We start from the raw sequence: 21,982 nt of genomic DNA, 5'->3' as shown, positions 1-21,982 counted from the left end.
CAACACGCTTTCTTACGCCATTGAACTACTACTCTAATTGGCGGCCAAATTAGGCACATACTTTTTGATTACTCGACATTTTTTAAAGGACATAGGAGTATATCTCCCTTTCAAAGGTAGGTTCGTTACAGAGCTACAGTGGTCAAACCCAAGAGTTTGACTACCGGCCGCTAGATGGAGCAGGGAGTCACAACATTCTCCCACTCGAGAAATGAATTTGACACAAAGAATTTCTCGCATTCAATTAATACATAATAAGCAAACAACATTTTCATCACAATACATTAGTCTAAAAGTTTTTGTGGAACTTTGATCTTCCGCCCACTTCGCGACATTCTTGAAACATTAAGATCGATTTCGGGTGCTCTGCTTTCAGACACTCCCGCACAACCCGAATCGCACTGCCCTTCAGGTTCGTCGTCTTGCTGCGAAGAGAGTTCATGATCCTCTGTTGCGCCAACGCCCTCTTGGTCTCGAGCAACTTCCCCTTCACATTCTAACGGATATAACCGTCGCACTGGTCGAAGAAGTTCACCACAACGCGTCTTTACACGAGCGAGTCTTATCAGTCCGTCTCTTCCGCGGATCACCTCAATTACTCGACCGAGAGGCCAATCTACCCGTCTGCTGTGGTCGTTCCCGACGAGCACTACTTGACCCAGCTTAACCGACGCATTAGGTTTTTGGTCACACAGCAGTTTCAACTGTCCTAGATACTCTGTTCGGAATCTTCGACGTAAATCATCCCTCAGTTTTTGCCTATTGCGAAGGCTTCGCGATAAACAAACTCTTTCAATGAGGTCACAATCAGGTAAGAGAGTCTCTACTTGCTCCCGTAAAAACATAGCGGGTGTCAACGCCGATATATCTTCGGAATCGCTAGACACGTATGTAAGAGGTCTGGCGTTAACCGTCGCCTCGCAGTCGCAAATTATAGTCAATAGTTCTTCATAATTGAGACATGCAGACCCCAAGACCTTTTTCAGCAGCCCCTTCACTACACCAATAAGTCTCTCGAAAAATCCTCCCCACCAAGAGGCCGTAGGAGGATTGAAGCGCCACTCTATTCGCCGTATTGCCGCTTCGCGCGTTATTTTCTGCCAATCCAAACTCTCGAACAAATTATCTGTACCTCGGAAATTGGTTCCGTTATCACTGTAGATAACCCTTGGTCTTCCTCTTCTCGAGACAAAACGCCGAAAAACTTGCAAAAATCCCTTAGTGGAAAGAGTCGATGCCAGTTCTAAATGTACAGCTCGATAGACTGCGCATGTAAAAAGACACACCCACGCCTTCTCACCTGTTTTTAAATACAATGGTCCCGCGAAGTCAACCCCCGTCACTTCGAAACACATCGCGTCTCGAACTCTTTCGATGGGTAGAGGCGGTGATTCCACCACAAAATGTTTTGAACTGAATCTTTTGCAAACCACGCAACTTTTCACAATGGACCTGATGGCCCGGCGACCTCCAATGACCCAGTAATTCTCTCGGAGTAAAGACATAAGGCCTTGAACGCCTACATGACATGACTTCTTATGTGTGTGAAGTATAAGGCTACTGACGACAGGATGTTTCGCAGGTAAGATGACCGGAAATCTGAAGCCCTCGGTATCAGGTCTATTTGCTACACTCGTTTTCAATCTGAGTAGACCATCCTCATCATAGAACGGTTTCAAATATCTAATCTCCTCTGGACTATGATAACTAGTTTTCTGTATCAATTTGAAAATGAATTTTTCAGCCATGTTCATCTCCTGGACTGAAATATCTCCAGTTCTTCGCTGTTTTGAGCAATTGGTATTATTACCAAATCGGAATATCCATGCCACCATCCTTACTGTTTTTGGGTAATCACTGAAATGATCAAGGTGAAAATCAGCAGTACTTGCATCTTTATCCAATAACGTCTTCACTGTCTTTTTCTTTTCTCTTAGAATTTCTCCCTCATCTGTGGTCAACTGTTTCGTCATAGGCCAGCCACTTTTTTGTTGATATAACCAATCAGGGCCCTCCCACCATTTCGACTCTAGTAAATGGGTAGGTGAACATCCACGTGAAGGTAGATCGGCTGGGTTTCTACTTCCAGGTATATGATGCCAGTTTTTCAAGGGCGTCAATCTTCTAATTTCCTCAACTCTGTTATGGACGAATGTACCCCACTCTTCATTTCTTTGAATCCACGCTATGACAGTTGTGGAGTCGCTCCAAAAGTAGGTTTCATAACGTTGCGACAAATTCTCTATTACCTGTGAATACAGCCTGGATCCTATCGTTGCAGCAAGCAATTCTAAACGGGGAATTGTTAACGTCTTACTGGTCTTCTCTATTGGCGCTACCCTGGATTTGGCTGCCATTAAGTAAACTAACACTTTATCGACCTTCTGGATCCTACAGAAGATAGCGGTAGCATAAGCATCTTTCGAGGCATCAACAAAGGTGTGAAGGCTGACATCTTCTGGATTTGTTTCACCAATGTTTGTCCATCGAGGTAATTCGATTTGCAGCAAGTTCGGAATTCCTTGGACCCACTCCTTGAATGAAATAGCTATATCATCTTCTACCGCAGTGTCCCAACTAATATTCCTCGACCACAATTCTTGCAACCACAATTTCGGTCGAAGCGTCGCAGGGCAGGTGAATCCAATTGGATCGAAGATCTTTTGAGCCACTGATAATAATTTCCTTTTCGTGACAAGCATATCCCCGATTTCTACATTGATCAAATCCCTATTAAGTGTCAAAACATCCCTGGCTGGATACCATCGAAGTCCAAGCACGGGTATTCCATTTTCCTGAGAAGCTCCATTTCCTGAGAACTCCCACCCTCGGAGCTCGAAACCTGCTTCTTGCATTACTTGTACCGACTGCGTGATAAAATGGTTCAGCACCTCCTCATCTGGAACGCTGGTTACGCAGTTGTCTACGTAGAAACTTCTGTCAAGTCTCTCTATGTTTTCCTTAGAAAAGAATTTCCCTTCATCATAGGCTATGTTAAAATATTTCGACAGATGATATTTTATTGTCGCTCCGAGTAGAAAAGGGCTACAGTTCACTCCAAACACAACTCTGTTATGTTTGTAAACAATTTCTTGTCCCTTCTCATCGACCCACAGGAATTTTAAAAAATGACGGTCTTTAGTGTTGACACTAATCTGTAAAAACGCCTTTTTAATGTCTGCTATAACGGCAATCTTATTCTCACGAAATCTGGTTAAAAGTGCAGGTATCAATTCAATTAGGTTAGGTCCCTTTTCCAGACACTGGTTAAGTGAAGGGCTGTTTTTTCCACGTGCTGATGCGTCGAAAACTGGTCGAACAGCAGTTGTTGATCCCTCTTTGATAACTGGTCTATGAGGAAGGTAATGCCCTTTTTCATCATCTGCATTAACTTTAGTGATAATACCTGCAGATTCCCATTCTTTGAACACCTCATCATACCTGGAAATAAGCTGGTCCTTCGCTAACTTCTTTAAAGTACCTGCCAGTCGTTTTCTGGCCGTTTCTAGGTTGTTAGGAAGAACAGGATGATCCTCCAGCCAGGGAAGCCTCACCTCATATCGTCCCTCTTCGTTCATCTGGACAGTCTCTTCAAACATCCTCCTGGCTGCCATCGCAAGCTCTTCTTTGGACTTTCTCCCCTCTGGGTCAGATATACCCAAGACATCCAACTGCCAAAGTTCAGTTATGGTAGGGTTTGACAGCATGGAAACCGTCGTCAGCATACTTAAAGAACTCGGCGTCGGTACCTTGCCTTCCATTGTCCAGCCAAAATGTGTTTCGTATGCCACCAGTCCACTCTTCAACTTGTGCCTTCTGCCAGTGTAGAATAACCCAGCAACATCTGCTCCAATTAACACTTCTATCGGGCCTGACTCACCCACATCCGATACATCGATATCAGCGATCCTCAATTCCTGTATCCAAGGACCATAGAATACCGTCGCCACATCGTTACAAATACAGAATTGATCTAGAACTTCGAATGTGATGCTATAGTTGCCCCTGAAAACGGTAATGTCATAGCAGTAGTGAGTGTTGTCAACCTGTGTACCACCAAAAAGGCAATGGGTTATTTTCTCTGTCCTCTTTGGCTTCAAATTGAGTGCAGCAGCTGTGGATCTCAAAATGTAGCTTCTTTGAGACCCTGAGTCGACCAACCCCCTCACGGATCTGACACCCTTGTTCCCCCGTAATGACAGGCGCAAAGTCTGAAGAAAGACATGAGTAGTAAGAGTTTGGTTTGTCATTGTGTGGTCGTTTTTTCGCTCGACTCTCTCGTCTGGTGGTTTTTCTTCTCGATGCTTATTTGGTATCTCTTGGCACATAAGCGGCACATGCGAGTATCCACAAACAATACACTTCAAGCGCATCCTGCATTTACGTGATACGTGACCGATCTTTAAACATTTGAAGCACGCTTTTTTCTCCGAAAGAATACGTTTTCGTTCGTCGATATTCATTTTCTGCGCCTTGAAACAAGAATGACTCTCATGACTTCCAGAACAAAATATACATTTTTGAACATCCGCATGCAAAAGTCCAGCTGCAGTCTTTTTTGTCTCTAAATTTCGTGCATTTTTTTTCTCAGAATTTGGTTGTTTCCTCACATTCTCCGATAAACCGAAACCCTCACTCGCCAGGTCAACTCTTAGTTCATTCTCAACTTCTGAACGTAAGAAACGCATTAAATTTTTCAAGCGAATCTCTAGAGAAAACTCGTCACTTTGTGAATTGGTTAAATTCGAACTGGATCCTGAAACTTGGGTATCTTGGCTTGTATTAAATGTAGAACGTTGCCAAATTCTCATAAGGTCTTGAGGTAAACACGACTCAATCAAAGGAAACAATAGAGCAGCATATTTATCACTCGTGATACCAAGAGTATCTAGGGCCCGCAATTGTGTCTCTATACGATCGTATAACTGAGCAAGGTCGTATTTACCCTGTAATAGCGCGTTGTTGAGGACTAACTTGAGCAATTCTCGCACATACACCTCGATCTGTAAGTCTTCCCGGCCGAATCTAGATTTCAAGCAATCAATTATTTTTTCATAGTTCTCGCCGACGGACGGAAAACTCTCTACAATTTTTCGCGCACGACTGCCGTCAACAGTAGCTTGAATTAAGTACTCGATTTTATCACACGCGTCAATGTCTGCATCCTCGTGGATTTTACTGAATTGTGACCAAAACCCGAGCCACTCGCGAATATTTCCATCGTATAACTTGAACTGGATGGTGGGTAGTAGAAACTTGTGCTTACCTTTAGATGGGCAATTGTCTACCTCAACCCTACTTCCATCCCTGGATCGAACGTCCAACGAATCAAGTGGTTGTCCCAATAGCTTCTCGACTTGAAACTTCAATTCGAAGAATCTTCTGTTGTAAGCATCGTTCTGGTCCATCTCGGCAAGAAGTTCCTCTTCTGTCGTGTCCGATTCCAGCAAATGATTGTAGACGGAGCATTCCCCTGCATACAACTCTTCATACTTCGGTTTAAAACACTCCCATAGAACAGCCACTTGGTTGTGTTGTACCGGCACTGCTCTCAACAAATTTTCTAATTCGCCTGCCAACTTTGTAAAACTACAACGAAGCACCTTGCGTCTTTTCCTTTTTGCTTCGATCGTATCAGCCATTTCAAAGGATTCACTCACACTCAGAACTGCAAAGCTCGTACGTTTTGCAAACGTGAAAAACGAAGGTCCTGTCACGGTCGCCAGAAAATGTTAAAACCCACCGAAGACCAACACACCGTTTGGTTCAGGCTAGGTCGGTTCGTAAAACAAACTCTAATACTTTTTCAGTTTTTATTTTTCACGAATGCACCAAAAAGAACAGCGGCTTCTTGTTCTGACTCAACAACTCTAACAACACGCTTTCTTACGCCATTGAACTACTACTCTAATTGGCGGCCAAATTAGGCACATACTTTTTGATTACTCGACATTTTTTAAAGGACATAGGAGTATATCTCCCTTTCAAAGGTAGGTTCGTTACAGAGCTACAGTGGTCAAACCCAAGAGTTTGACTACCGGCCGCTAGATGGAGCAGGGAGTCACAACAATGGTTATGGTTATGTGTGACGTCATATAATAGTTACTGATGACATTTATTGGAAGGTGTCAACTGGCAGTTCTGTGTGATTTGTTCGATTAATGGATTTCCAAATAAATTAATAAATGGAGGTTAGAGGAATAAGGAAAGAGAAACCATATCAAAATATGTTTCAACAAGGAGAAGATAAATACTTTTATGGAAAGTACCAATTGATAGAAGACTTGTTTATCCTTACAAACATTGGTTTATGTGTCCATATCGATGAACATCTGATAATCTGAATGATATGGAAAGAGACATGGAATATGAATTCAAATTCACACTTATCTTTCACCAGTTGGGAACTTAAGCTTCATGTTTCTCAAATAATGAGCAGCAAAAATTTTTATATCAGTAGTGATAGTGGAAATTCAAGGGCCAAGGAGAAGCATTTCAATTTTCTACTCTCTGAAACGACACGAATTGAGAATACCATTGCTTTGTTTAAAGGAAGATCTTCAATATTAAAAGTTATTAGTGACCGTGCCTTTTAAAATACCCTTTTTTTTACACTCCTTTATATTTGTGAGTTTGTTATAGATAAAAATGATTTTACATTGAGGATTCATTATTTCACTATCTACACATATACTTTTCCATTTGATTGTCTAGATACTCATTAATTAATATTTTTGCTTGACATAGTATATGGACCCTATATACTATGTATATAGGGTCCAAAAAGCCAAATAGCTCAGGGCTTTATCAAGTCTATCAAAGCAAAAAATCATCCAAAAAGTCTGAATCCGACCAAGACCTCAGCATACTTAGTAAATAATAATTCATAAGCTTAAGAATAATCAAAATTATCAAATTCAAATTTTCAGTTTTGCTTAACGAGTGAAAAAATTAATTAAACGGATTATTTTCCCAGTATCCTTATTATTTATGTTTTGTCTGGTACAGAAATTGGATTTTATTTATAAAAATAACGTTATATCGAAGAGGAAGGTTAATCTTTGATTATAGCATCCATCTCTTCGAAACTTTGTGAATCTCACACAGAGGTTCTATATTTCTGATCCCACATAACATCAATGGTCCAATATTCCATTTCACTCATTGAAAGGAGATAGAAATATATACCACATTGAACTCTATGGGAACCCATAGAGTTCAATGACATACCACGCCATTAACTCTACTCAAGAGGAAGGTTACGTGGTTAACTTCGTGTGACGTCATTAAAACGTCATAGATACATGGTTATCCTCGCCAAAATGTGGTTACCCAAGTAACTACAACCTAACCATAGTTAACCACTAGCGCCAAAATTCGTCTTAAGTGCTATTACAGGTGCCACTATCGCACTATCTGTCAAATTAATTCAATACGGCCATGTGGGTAGCGTCTCAAATTCAAACTAAGAAAGGAGACCAACAGTAGGTATGTCCCAACCACTTTATTCATCTAGCTTTTTACATTTATACAGTCTTTTTGAATGATCGAAAATATTTGAGTTGATCGAGATGCTTCAAATAGAATTAATTAATTACTATAACCATATAATTCAACAAATCAATAAATGTGCACCCAACCAACTCAAATCAAATCGAATAAATTCAGAAGAATCAACAAAAAATAGAGTAGGAATGTACAAAAATTCATTATTGTTATTCATTAACTATATTGCTTCGATCCTCACTGATATCTTCTTCATTGAAGAAATCTTGCTAAAATTACAAGGAATCCGTAGTGGAAACACCATTCTGAAAAAAGAAAAAATCAATTTATGAAAACGAATCTTTATGACTTCGATGTCTTTGAAAATTTCATGTTTTCAAATACGAAAGGGTTTTCAGTAGACGAGGTTTTCATGCAAACCAAAGTAAGACACAATGATCAAGTAAGAGAAATTCACGAATGAGCTATTTTTGTAATATGTTATATTGACAGAGTGACCACATACATCATTTGGTTCATCCATTGTGTGTGAAATCTCGTTCGAAAAATAGAAAGAAATATTTTCAATCATCACCGTGGACAGTTGAAACAACAAATTTCTATTTATCCCTATAGAAATGTAGGAATAGGTATATCTATAACTTCCATCGATAGCAATAAACCTACATAACCAAAGTATTCTCAACCCCTATTTGTATTCCATTTCAGGTCAACAGCCTAAGAGATAGAAAAAATTTACTTCAAGGAAGACAATTCTGAAACTCTGCCTCTGGTTGTGAAATATTCATTGCACTCAAACTTACCCGGGTAGCTTTCATACGTTCCCACTGACGCCGACGGCTTTTTCGTGTAGGTTTCAATTTCGTTTAGAAAGTGATAGGTGGCATTGAATCCTGTCCCATCCAGACGATCGTTTGAGCGAAATGTGACTCTGAAAAATTTTCTGTCAGACTCGACGTCAAATTCTTCCAGTTGGCCACAGTGCCTGGAGTATTTTCTATCGCGGGCCATGTAGTTAGAGAATTCGACATAATCGCTGGCTGACACTGCCTCACACCTATAAGAATATAAATATTTGAGAGTTTAATAGTTCTACTTTATGACGAATATATTATTTTCATTTTCGGATGGTTAAAAAAAACTCGAGGAATACAAATCACAAAACGGGCCAATTGATTTCAGTGCCTATAAGGACGAATTGGCTGCGACTCATTCGTATTGACAAGTATATTTGACGATATTCTTTTAAATATCCGAATCATATGCCATATTTGCCACAAAGAAATGTACTTTGATAAACTTATATATAAGTATACACCACTCAAATTATTGAAACCTCGGGTGGCTGTGGAAAATGAATTTTGAATTGATGTGGCCGATACTTGATGAAAATATATAATTGAACTTACACATTATACGATACAAGTATTTTTGACGATATTCTTTAAAATATCCGAACCTATTCATACGCCATATTTTCCACAAAGAAATGTACTTTGATAAACTTATATATAAGTATACACCATTCAAAAATTATTGAAATCTCGGTTGGCTGTGGAAAATGAATTGATGTGGCCGATACTTGATGAAAATATAGAATTGAACTTACAGATTATACGATTTTCACAAAATGAGTTTCTAAAGCACGCCACTCGCTATCACAATAGCATCTTCAGGTCGGTGAAGGTAAAGTTTACCTTGCTATTGTGATAGCGAAACACGTGTCTTGGTTTGAAAACTAATTTTGTGAAAATCGTATACTTCTTATAGTCTGTAATTTCAAACTTGAGTTCAAGTAATAACCCAGGTTGATACTGAGAATATACACTGGTTAAATCAAGGAAATTTTAACGGGTTTAGTTTTCAATTAGTTTAATCTCGAGCGCCAGCTATTCTTTCAATGGGCCTGTTTCGATATTGCTGGTTTTACTGGCCCGCAATCGAATAACAATAGAACTCGAACGACTGGGCCAATAGGCATCGTCTCTGAAATACTGACAGTACTGTTCAGCAATATCGGAACAGACGGAATAAGGGAGAAATGGCAAACCCACCCAGGTATCTACTGGTTGGAGACAGAGTTCGGGGTTATCTAAGATGGTAGCGATAACAAGTAGGTACTAAAACCGAATTTATTACAATAATCTAAATGACAGTGGACCATACAATGATCTTCAAGTCAACAAATACACACATCGTCAAAAGTCTTGCCCCCCCCCCCTCTATCAACTCTCAACTTGTTGAATGTAACATGAAAATTTTTTGTGTGTCGAATCTTCACTATTTTTATCATATCTTATATATGAAAACAATAAACCAGCAAAAAATGTTTCTTGTTCGGGAGAATACAGGTGTATTCGAAGAATCAGTTTTCAGCGAATAACGCGAGTTGTAATATTGAGAATATTCTGTGGAAAATGCCGGGACATCCAATTTCTCAGTTTGACGGGGCAAGAATAGTAGCCCTACATCAAAAAAATTTGTCAAACCACCAGATTGCGCAACGTTCGAATATTCCACGGACTTCAGTAAGGCGCATAGCGGCTTTTTTCCTGGAAACCGACAGTGTTGCCCGGAGACCGCTGCCTGGTCGATCCAGAGTAACATCTGCAAGGGAAGACCATTATATCGCAAATTTTACTCGAAGGAATCGAACGGTATCTGTAACAGCCCTTCGAAGTCATTTTTTGAGGACCTATGGACGGGTAGTCTCAACCAGTACCATAAAGAGACGGTTGCATTCCTCATATTTAAGAGCAAGAAAACCTTTAAGAGTACCTCGGCTATCACCTGGACATAGAGCTTTCCGTCGACAATGGGCAGAACACCACCAGGACTGGCTTTTACCACAATGGCGCAACGTACTTTTTTCGGACGAGTCACGATTCGGTCTACAAAGTGATAGTCGGCGGGAAAGGATTTGGAGAGGTCCAGGCAGAAAAGAGCGACTCAATTTCGCCCGGGAAGTTGTGCCCTTTCAAGGAGGATCGTTAATGTGCTGGGGAGGTATAATGTTCGGTCGCCGTACCCCTCTTACTTTCGTTGAACGAACAATGACTGGTGCAATCTACCCAGAAAACATAATCGAATTTGTCATTTTTCAGGATGATAACGCCTCACCACATCGCATACGAAGGGTTCAAAACATTCAAGAGAACAATATCCAGAGAATGAACTGGCCAGCAAACTCACCGGACATGAATCCAATTGAGCACGTATGGGATTACTTAGGGACAGCAATATCCAATCGCCAAAACCCACCTTCAACTTTTCAGGAATTGAGTCTACTGTTTATAATATTCTTGGATGAAATTATAAAAGAATGCAAGGAAAATATGTCTAAATTGTTTGTAGGACACTGGAGGATGGAGAGGATAGAGATATCAGAATGTGCGTTTGCAGATGATGTGGTGCTGATGTCGGGAAGTAAGAGGGGAATACAGAAAAATGTGGATATCTGGTATGAAACATTGAAGAAGTATGGTATGGAAATCAATAGAAAGAAGACAAAAATAATGAGAGTTTCAGAGGAGGAGGATGAAGTGAGGGTGGAAATAGAGGGAGAGGTGATACAGCAGGTAGAACAGTTCATCTACTTGGGGGTCAGTATTGATAAGAGGGGAAATCAGGAAGGAGAGTTGAACGATAGAATAGAAAAGACCAGCAAACTTTACCACGCCATGAATAAGAACTTCATCAGGAAGAGAGAAATAGCCGAGAAAACTAAGATGATGGTGTACAAGACAGTTATTAGACCAGTGCTAACATATGGATGCGAAACCTGGACAACAACCCTGAGAGAGAAGAGTCGATTACAGGCTATGGAGATGAAAATTTTGAGGGGAATAAAGGGGGTGACAAGGAGAGACAGGTGGAGGAATGAAGAAGTCAGAAGTCAGTTGAGGGTGGAATCACTGAATGACTATATCGGGGAGAGACAGTTGGGTTGGTGGAGACATTTACAACGGATGGGAATAAATAGACAAGTAAGACGCATTTGGGAGGCAAAAGTGGAGACGAAACCTAGAAGAGGAAGACCACATCTAACATGGATGGACAGCGTTAAAAAAGAGGTGAACCGGAGAAGAAAAAGTGTGGAAGAGGCCAAAGTGCTAACAGTAGACAGAAAACAATGGAAGGAATTCATTAAGAGTGTTTATTGAGATATTAATTGAAAAATTGAATTACATATACCCAATGTGAAATTGTAATACAAAGATAACCCATACACCGAAAGGTAATTTGGGATAATGATTATATATTGAGTCTAGCCCTTCGGGAAGAATGGAACGATATGCCTGAAAATTTCATTAATGACTTGATTCGTGGGATGCCTAGTATTGGGCAGATGATTGAAAGAAGAGGTGGTAATACGGACTATTGAATTTGGATTCAGTTGTGGAATAACTATAATTAATCAAAAATAAATAATCGATAAATTTAAATGTTTTCTCATTTTTCCTATTTTGTCTCATCCTGCATAAAGCAAAGAATAACAAACGAAGATTTTCTATCAAATATGAAGTAGTTGAAATAAAGGAAAATATTCATCTCATTTCCAGAACATATTTTGTTTATTTCTGGAGAAACCAGGGGGGGGGGGGGGGGGCAAAACTTTTGACGATGTGTGTATATACAGCTGATGACCAAGTTCGAAATGAGGAAAACAGAAATGAAATACTCAATTACTAACTCGATGGTCAGTAATTCAAAATTAACATAGTGAAATTAATGAATTAAACAATATTCAAACAATATTCAAATTAATTATATTCACTCAAAATATCAGTTATTAAAGAAAGAAAGTAATCAATAGCGGTCACTTTGATTCCGTCTGAGACAATAAGGGATGTACGGGGTTTACACAAAATTTACAGTAACCGGTTGTCTCAGAAAGATCCAAGTCCCTGTAATTGGTTAATTTAGCGATGGGTTTGATCCCGAGAACTTTCAGTGATTTTCAGTATACAGGCCAATCAGAATTGAAACTATTCAATAAACAGGACGGGGTTGATTCAGGTGAAACACAATGCAACAATTTACAGGATAACGGGGTATTTTATCGTGTTCTCTCCGTGTCAACCTAGGATGTACACGCCGAGTAAACGGGAAAACGAAAACGGAACACAACAGGTGTAGGACGGGATAGGCTACTGTGGTCGTTCCGTGGCAACGTGTACACGCCAAGAATTACCAGCGGAAAGACTTCGAGACTTCCGTCGATTCGTCTTGGTTCACCAGAAAGCCAAGCGACTGAAGTCTGCGTTGAACAGGGGGATTAACACAATCAAACAAGTAAATAAATAAGAATGCAACTTTGAATCACTAAGTATGAGGTATCAAGGAAAGACTTACGGTTTGCTCCGCTACGGTCACACCACCAATAAAAGAAAAGAAAAAAAAACGGATCGCAGGATTCTCGAATTTAAATCACGAACGGATCGAGAACTATTAATCGAATGATTGATCGAAAATTCAAAATCAAGAGTCAATGCCGGATAAAGAATCAATCAAGAGCTGAATAAAGAATAACGAAATCAAGAGCTGAATAATGAATCAATAATAAACACCGAATCATGAATGACGTTCGTCCGGTGGTGCGGCCTATTTATCAACTTTCCAACATGTGGACGGTCATGTGACCCAAAATTGCATCCAAAAGTTCGGTATTCTCGAATATTCTCCCCAGAAGAAATATTCTCGATGGCGGTTATCTCTTTATCGGTAAGAGAAACTGTCGTTATCTGCAATCCACGTTGTTTTATGCTGAATCCATCAAATCAACGGTGTTTTTGTGGACGGAAAAACAACGCCGAATGCAGAAAGACACTTTTTTCTTTGTTTTGGGTTATTACGGCGGATTACTGATGGAAATTTCAATTTTACAGGATTTGAATTTATTAATAAGAATTCTGACAAATATTTCTAAAATGCAACGGAATATCTAAATTAAAACTGAAATCTCCATAAGACGGTGTTGCACTGCTTCAACTGGAAAATTCAGGGAAACGGACATTTAAAACAAGGCTTGATTTTTATATAAAACAAGCAAGTATCGTTATAAATTCAAAAATAAGTGCCTCAATATTGACTGATTCATTTACTCCAAAATTTTGAGTTTTCATTCAATTTAAATCCTTTTTATAATATGTTTATATATTTTATTTTTGTGACTGAAACTATAGGAATTATTGGATATCTTTTGTGACCATCAATTTTTATTTTATTTTCATTTGTTCTTATCAATCTTGTGTCAAGGAAGGGAACAGAATTGTTCGTTTTTTCCTCTATTGTGAACTCAACATGTTGATTCAAACTGTTAAAACTATCTAGGACGAATTGGATCCGATCAGCAGGGACTGCGCAAATTATGTCGTCAACATACTTTTTAATGAAAGGGATCAAAAATGGTATCAAAGCTATTACAGCATCAAACAGGTAGTCCATAACCATTCTTGCGCAATAATGGGACTTAATTTCATCCCCATGGGTGATCCGAAAATCTGGCTGAAAATCTTTCTATCAAAGATGAAATAATTGGATTCAAAAAGAAATTTAACGATATTGATGAAATCGCACAAAACTTTTGCGCGCATGCTACTAGAAACATGTGCATAACTGTTTTGTCCAAAAGCTTATAATTTTCAGATTTTTCATGAGCCCTAACTGTTATCAAACGACTGGATGTGACATATTGGATATAAAACTATATAAAGACTAAGTTGAATCAAGTGCTGACGTTTTGTCCGGATATTCGGATTTTTTTCAAGGGTGAATGAAAGATAAGAATAATAACAATAACATTCATTGAACTTTCAGCAAGTTCTCTCTAAGTTCTTATCACATTGTCCATAAAAAACAAATAATTTCAATAAAACTTCATTAGAATAAACGTGATTTCTATCCATTTTTCACAAAAATCAATTGTTTCTTTTATCTAACAAACATAATTCCCTGAATGAATGAGACAAACGCTCAGTCGAGTTTTCAATGATTTTAGAAATTAACGTGGCAGTAATTCTACGGTGGGCCTGTTCCGATATTGCTGGTTTTACTGGCCCGCAATCGAATAACAATTGAACTCCAACGACTGAGCCAATAGGCATCGTCTCTGAAATACTGACAGTACTGTTCAGGAATATCGGAACAGACGGCATAGCAATAAAAGTCGTACACTAAAAATCCTAATTCTTCTGAGGTTATTTCCAGAATCATGAGGTGTTCGTATGGAAACATGACACATCATTAGATGCATATTTTGATTGTCTATTTTATTAGATCTATGTTTTCTGCCATTTTTTGTGGAAAACCGTCAAAATCTACGGAAGTAGATTTGAAATAGGGATAGGTAAGTACTAGGTAAAAATACCTACTCAAATTTGAAATACATAACGAAGTTTGTAGTACCTATTCGTATTATTTTTGATATATGATCTGAATGAGCTGGGTGAGTTATTATTATTATAAATAATTGGAGTAGAGGCATAAACCAATAAACACTCAATCTACATAGAAGGAAAAAATTGATGGTTTCGGAGTTATGGATAATTCAAATATTTCATCAATATATCGGTACAAACACCGATCTGTACACCTATTAAATTTCCCTTTTGAATAAAAAAAAACGACAGCAACCATCTGCCAGATTACCCCAAAATTTGCCACGAGCCTTCAAAACGTAATTTCAGCGTTTAGTACTAGTTTCCAACCCTATATGATTATCCGAAATCTTTCAATCTGACAACTAAGTTTAGGATGATATATTTCTGACGAAGAAATTGTTGGCTAATACTCAAGAAGAAACCAATAGTTTCTCTGAGCACATTTCGAATAAACAATCCAAGGAAATACTGTAAGGATTCGGAAAAAGAAGGATGTATTGAATCTGGAATAAAACTTTATGAAGGAAATATTTTGACACGAATCGTTTTCTCTTTTATTCCGAATAAAGGATTTCCTTCTTTAATTTCTTTTTGTACCAATTTGGGAAACCGATGTTCCGTATATTCTGTCGCGCTCAAACCCTTTTCAACAATCCTCGTCCTTGCTGATTAAAATGGCTCGGAAGGCCGTATCTTCCACGTTAAGTAGAATTTATCCTTTTCTGTGGATTGTTTGGTGATGAAAAGGGCTCCTTTGATCAAATTGCACTCATTCTTGCGTATAACCGGGAGGTAATTTAATGAGCTGCGTAGAAACGGTAATTTACCCAAATACCTACAGAATTCCTTCGCGTGCGATTATAAAAACCAATGAGGAATGCAAAGGTTCACATTCGGAGGAATTAATTCGAGAGCACAATTACTGCTCACAAAAGAAATATCTTCGAAGAATGCGAATCCGAATAATCAATCTTGCATATCAAAGATGTTTTTGAGGCTATTCTCAATAATATTTTCAGGTATTCAAGATTTTAATACATAAAAAACACATTATTTGCTCTCATTGCCAACTTCACATTCGATTACGACAATTCAAAATCGAATAATTATTGTTTCTTTCGATTGTCAATTGAAATTTTCTTGTACGATTATGGCAATCAATAAGTTCCTAATATAGGAACTTCGTTTCTGATCTGTTTCTGGTCCAATTTTTATAAATGCCTATCAATCATGACTTCTTTATGAGGTATGTTAGATCAAGTTCTTTTAGGCTCGGTTGTTCAATTCTGGTTTAAACCGAGATTAAAGTTAATCATGGATTAACGTGACAGATTTGAACGGAAATGTCAAAATTAATCCAGGATTAACTTTAATCACGAATTGAACAACCGGGCCTTAAAATGTTATAAATATTCGGCCAGAAATGACAATTGCCTGGTTCAAATACTTCCTCAGATTATTTGTTTGTTAAACAAATTCAACCTTTCATCTGCGCTCTTGCCCCCTGGCCCCTGGGAACAACAACAAATCATTAGTTAACTTGCTCCATACCTATGTATATTACACAATTCTATAATTCTATTTGTCTTGTTGGATATATAACGTAAGTATGATAAAAAAAGAAGAAATTGAACAATATAGAGAAATCGTCCTAAAGTCCACCAATAAATCACAAACTGTCTGGAATCTTGTCAATAAATCATTAGGAAAACAACAAGTTCACACTGAAATCAAGGATGTGCTCTACCATCAACAACTATTGGACAAATTTAATAACTTCATCAATCAAATCAAATCAGCCAAATGTAGAGTACAATTCTGATTCCATACCAAATCTTGAAAAATTATTTTACATGTTTGATATCACCAAAGAGGAGTTAATTGCTATAGTAAGAAAGATGAAAATGTCCAAATCTATATGTTATGATGGAATACCTATCGAAGTGATAAAACAATGTATACATGTTATAGCAGAACCTTTATCCCACATAATGAACAGATCATACATGGATGGTGTTTTTCCTGAAGCCCTTAAAACTGTTATTATAAAACCAATCTTTAAAAATGGCAATCCTAAAGATCCAAGTAGCTATCGTCCAATCTGTATTCTTTCTATCTTTGCGAAGATATTTGAGAAAGTACTGGCCACAAAACTCATAAATTTCTTCAAGAAATTCAAGATATTTTCACCAAGTCAGCATGACTATATTCAGGGAAGAGGCACAGAGACAGCAATATTCGAATTATTCAACTCCCTAATAACAGCATTACAAAGAAAGGAACTGCCAATTGGGTCATTTTTGGATTTGTCAAAGGCATTTGACTGTGTGGATACAGAGATATTATTGAAAAAGAAAGAGAAGTACTGAATAAGAGATAAACAACTGAAACTCATCGAGAGCTATTTGAAGAACAGACCTCAGACTGTAAGGGTGGTGATAAATGGTAAAGAATATCAGTCCTCACCAAACTTAAGCAACACTGGTGTACCTCAAGGAAGTATCTTGGGACCATTGCTCTTTTTAATTTACGTCAATGATCTTCCTTCAGTGCTGCGTGATTATATCTTTGAGAGACTTTTTGTGGAGCTTGTATCTTTTGCTGATGATACTAATGTTATCATGAGGTCCCCGTCTTTTGTGTCTACTCTGGAGATGGTTCAAAGAATTCTGGATGATATAGAGGACTGGTGCAGCAAGAGTCATCTAATGTTGAACGTGGCCAAAACAGAATGCATAATTTTCTGTACAGATAGATCTACAGCCGCAATCCTACACAGTATAAATGAACATATTACTGTTTTCACCTGTGCAAAGTTCCTGGAAGTTTATCTAGACAATCACCTAAAATAGAACTATTACATTGCCTATCTTGTGAAAAACTAAACTCTGTTGAATATTCAGTGCGTGTTCTCAAAACTAGAATGACTAGACTAACATACTTGTAAATTGTATATTTTTCCAACTATCAATCTCTATTACGATATGGCATAATTTTCTGGGGAGGAAGCTCCACTTCTGAATTAGTATTTTTGAGGCAGAAATCTATGTTAAGAACGTTGTTGAATTTAGGTTACAATGAGTCATGTGGGGTTCACTTCAGAGAACATAATATACCGACATTATCTGGTTTATATATTTATGGAGTTCTTGTCTTCATGTGTCTTCATCCTCACTATTTTGAGGATTATAGAAATGTCAACTCAAGGACTAGAAAAAAAGAACCTTTCATTTATCCCCATCACAGCTTGACAATAACAGAGAGCTCTCCTCTTTATCTGGGAATAAAATTGATTAATGCACTTTCAAAGTGATAAAAGGAATAAGAGATGTTAAAACCTGTACGAGTTTATTATTAGGTTAGACCAATATTCATAGTCTGATTTTTTTTTTCTTTTTGTAAGTAACTGTGTGTTTGACGAATTTCAATTTTATTAAATTTGTGCAATAATTCTTGATTTGAATGAATATCTCTCTATCTATATCTATTTATTTATGTCAACAAATGTCTAATATACACTGCGCAAAAAAATTAACGCACATTATGGAAATCTCAAATTAATTCTACAACTGAAGGTGTTCTCAATGATAATTACTTTTATCAGAATTATGCAAGCATATGTTATCCACTTTCAACGGTTTTCTTCAATACAGATGCTTTTTCCCAGCAGGAATAAAAAAAGATGATATTATCAGATTTTGAATGTATTGGCTCCATTTTAAAATCAGTTGTTCTCGATCAATTCTAGTGATCAATAGTTTTTCTTTCGTTTGATTTTCTACACTCGATCGCTATGCAACGCGAAACACGCAATTTGACCCAAGAGGAATGTGCCCAAGCGGTAGTTTTGCGAGAAGAAGGGTGGACATACACAAGAAGTGCAGAAAGGTTTGGAGTTTCCCATACAAGTGTGTCAAGACATGACAAGAATATATTTTCCATGTCCATGTGTCCAGAATGTTGCAGCGATTCAGGGAGACAGGTATGAATGTCCGAAGCCCAGGACAGGGTAGACCACGGGTAACAACTGCCATTCAAGAACGTTACATGAGAGTTTCTTCGTTGAGACAACGGTTTGCAACCGCTCGCCTCCTTCAAATTCAGCTTGAGCAAACTCATGAGGTGCAAATTAGCACTCAGACAATAAGAAATCGCCTCAGAGAATATGATTTAAGGCAAGAGGCCCAGCTCTTACCCCAGCCCATCGAAGGGCGCGTTTGGATTTTGCGAGAGAGCATATTCATTGGGAAGACGCCGATTGGGAAAGAGTTCTCCTCACAGATGAGTCTAGATTCTGCCTTTACCATTGTGATCGACGTTCCCTTGTATACAGACGTCCACATGAAAGATATGCTCAGTGCAATTTCCTGAATACTACTGGTTTCGCGGGATCGATTATGATATGGGGCGGAATATCTTTGACTGCTCGCACAGACCTAGTGGTCGTTGATAATGGAGCTATGAATGCTGATAAGTATATGAGGAACATTCTTGAAGAGCATGTAGTGCCATTTGCCCCATACATTGGTGAAAATTTCATTTTTATGGACGATAACGCCAGACCCCCATCGTGCGCGCATCGTTCAGGAGTACCTTGAAGAGGTTGAAGTCTCTCGAATGGAATGGCCAGCAAGAAGTCCAGATCTCAATCCGGTTGAGCAGGTTTGGGACAACCTCAAAATAAGGCTGAGAAGTTCAGAAAATCATCCAGCTACTCTTAATGACTTAGGAATCCAACTCGGAGAAATCTGGGAAGGATTAGATCAGAACATTTTGAGATCACTCATTTTGAGTATGAACCGTCGTTGCCGAGCTGTAATTAACGCAAGGGGTGGAAATACCAAGTATTAAATCACTTATCAGCATTTCAGTATTTTGAAAATTGTTCATTTCTCTTCTTTCACATAAGATTCGGTGAAATCCTGAATTTTTCTTCCATTTAATGTGTCTTGTTTCGTTCAAAACCTTCCCGAGAGAACATAAAAAATAAGTTATAAAGTCAATGTTGAGTTAACTTTCATTAAAATTGAGATTTTCAGAATGTGCGTTAGTTTTTTTGCGCAGTGTATTTATAAAGAAAGAAACCAAACGAAGTCCAAAAACTATGAGTTATTAATATTTTTCACGGAAATTCCAGACTTATTAAGGAATAACTTTGGGACGATTGACCGACCTTATTTTTACGGCAGTAATGAACCAATATAATTGAGTAAAAGTCAATAGGTATCCAATATATGAACATTCAATTCCTGTTATTTTGAAAAAACAAATGAAAATATGAAAATTCGGTTACATATATAGTCCATTCAAGAATGATTGACATCTCGGGTGGCTATGGAAAATTGAATTTAAGTTGGTAATAGCCCATTAGTTGAGATTTTTTGTTGCGGAATTTAGGTTGGTATTTGGAATAAACAGTGATCTAAATGTGAATCTATGCACTGACCGAAGATAATTTGAATTTAGTACTGCTTTTTTTGTTCTTAATTTAATCGTACAAACTGAAAAAATAATTGGATGCCTGATTAATATGCTCTGAATTTCAATATTTGTTCTTTTCAAATACATCACAAAATCAAATAGGTTATATTTATATATTCAGTTCTGTGATTGAAATTATGGAATATCTTTTGTGACCAGATATTAAGCTGCATCTGGACTTAGTCTTACTGGAATGTCAATCATTCTTGAATGGACTATATATATCTTGCATTTTCTTATTCATAATTTTCTGTCTTATTGCATTCTCCATCGGTAGATCGGTAGAATTAATAAAAAATCAGTACATTTTCCGATAATGCGGAACGCGTCTCATCCTAGTAAAATCAAACTTTGTGATCTATGTGTGTCACTGGCAGAAATCAATTCATCCGGCCCGTTAGATCGCTCCCGAACCTCCCAAAGCTCAAGTTGACGTCCAGGGCTTGCATCCGAAAGTTTGCACAATTGAATGTAATCCTTTGTCTGGATACCAGGGAGGCTTACTTCTATCGATTTACAGACACTCTGCTATCTATATGTTCTACAGGTAGTGATCGATCGTTCTCCTGTCTACTCTCCCGACTCATGACACCAAACTGTGAAGCCTTTTTAAGACTCGGCTAGTAATTCAGTAGTTAAAGTAATCGTTACTATAGCCTTGTTTAGACTCAGTTAGTAGTTTAGTCGAGTAGTGAATAATTTAGTATTTAAAATAATCGCTACTATCCGAAAATCGTTGGCACTGATCGAGTCGAGGGTCGAATTGAGGTCGAAGTGAGGCCTATTCTGCAAAATGAACAGCCTGCAGCGCAATAAAGTTCAGTAAGAAATTTACGTGATGAATGATCAGAGGCTATAGGTACGAAAATGAATGAATAGAATTGGATCTACATTTTCCAATGAAAGAATTAGCAATCAAAAATCCCCAATAATAATAATTTGAGACTTTGGAGAATGTCTAAAAGTTGTGTATCTGGGAATTGAAAAAAAAAAAGATTATATTCTTGTTCAATATTCTGGAGACCTCATATAAAAAGCTTCTCAAAAATTTGAACTAATTCATCATTGGAATTCATTCAGACATTCAACGTCACAGATGAAAACAAACTAACTATCATCTTGATTTTCATTTTTAGTTCGGGAGCCCAAGAGCGAAATTCGGGATTTACTCAAGCGTGTCAGATCAATATAATGGAAGCCTATAGGGTACCTCTACCAAAAATTAGACTCGTATATAGGAGGAATTATCTAGGACAGATTGTCAGAATAGTAAAAAAACGATCATTGTACATACTCAAGCTTGTCAGATCAAGATATAAATATGTGGTTAATTACAACAAGGATTAGAGGTGCAGGAAGATATTCATTCAAAAAAATGCCTTGTTATCATCTTCATACTATCGGATTAAGAAAGCCCCCCCTTGATTATTGTCAGATTAACATGTCAACACAGAGATTAACCATCTGTATGAAAATCTGACATGCGAAAATCTGACAAACGATTTTTTTTTGCATTTGAAAGGACCGCTGTATCTTTGCCTCACGTCCGAATTTACAGTTTATTGTAAGTTAGTTGTAAGTAGTTTATTGAAGAGTACCTTCCTTTGGGTCCA

The 21,982-nt window shown here is 37.9% G+C and overlaps 2 protein-coding genes across 2 annotated transcripts in view; both read right to left on the bottom strand.

Annotated features, from left to right (window-relative positions):
• Positions 1-284: 284 nt before the first annotated feature.
• Positions 285-5,642, bottom strand: LOC123315967. The gene has a single exon (XM_044901878.1). The coding sequence runs from the start codon at positions 5,640-5,642 to the stop codon at positions 285-287; it is 5,358 nt and encodes a 1,785-aa protein (XP_044757813.1).
• Positions 5,643-7,489: 1,847 nt separating this feature from the next.
• Positions 7,490-21,982, bottom strand: part of LOC123314933 (suppressor of lurcher protein 1) — a 723,759-nt gene continuing 709,266 nt past the window's right edge. Inside the window, exons 12-13 of the mRNA XM_044900400.1 lie at positions 8,310-8,563; positions 7,490-7,811 (exon numbers count right to left, since the gene is read on the bottom strand). Of these exons, the coding sequence (XP_044756335.1) occupies positions 7,759-7,811; positions 8,310-8,563 (307 nt within the window). The 3' untranslated portion in view covers positions 7,490-7,758. The remainder of the gene's footprint in view (positions 7,812-8,309; positions 8,564-21,982) is intronic.

Source organism: Coccinella septempunctata, chromosome 6 (genome assembly GCF_907165205.1).
Source record: "Coccinella septempunctata chromosome 6, icCocSept1.1, whole genome shotgun sequence".
NCBI classification, from domain to species: domain Eukaryota; kingdom Metazoa; phylum Arthropoda; class Insecta; order Coleoptera; family Coccinellidae; genus Coccinella; species Coccinella septempunctata.
The sequence above is the reverse complement of the archived record's forward strand: the minus strand, read 5'-3'. Positions and strand labels throughout refer to the sequence as shown.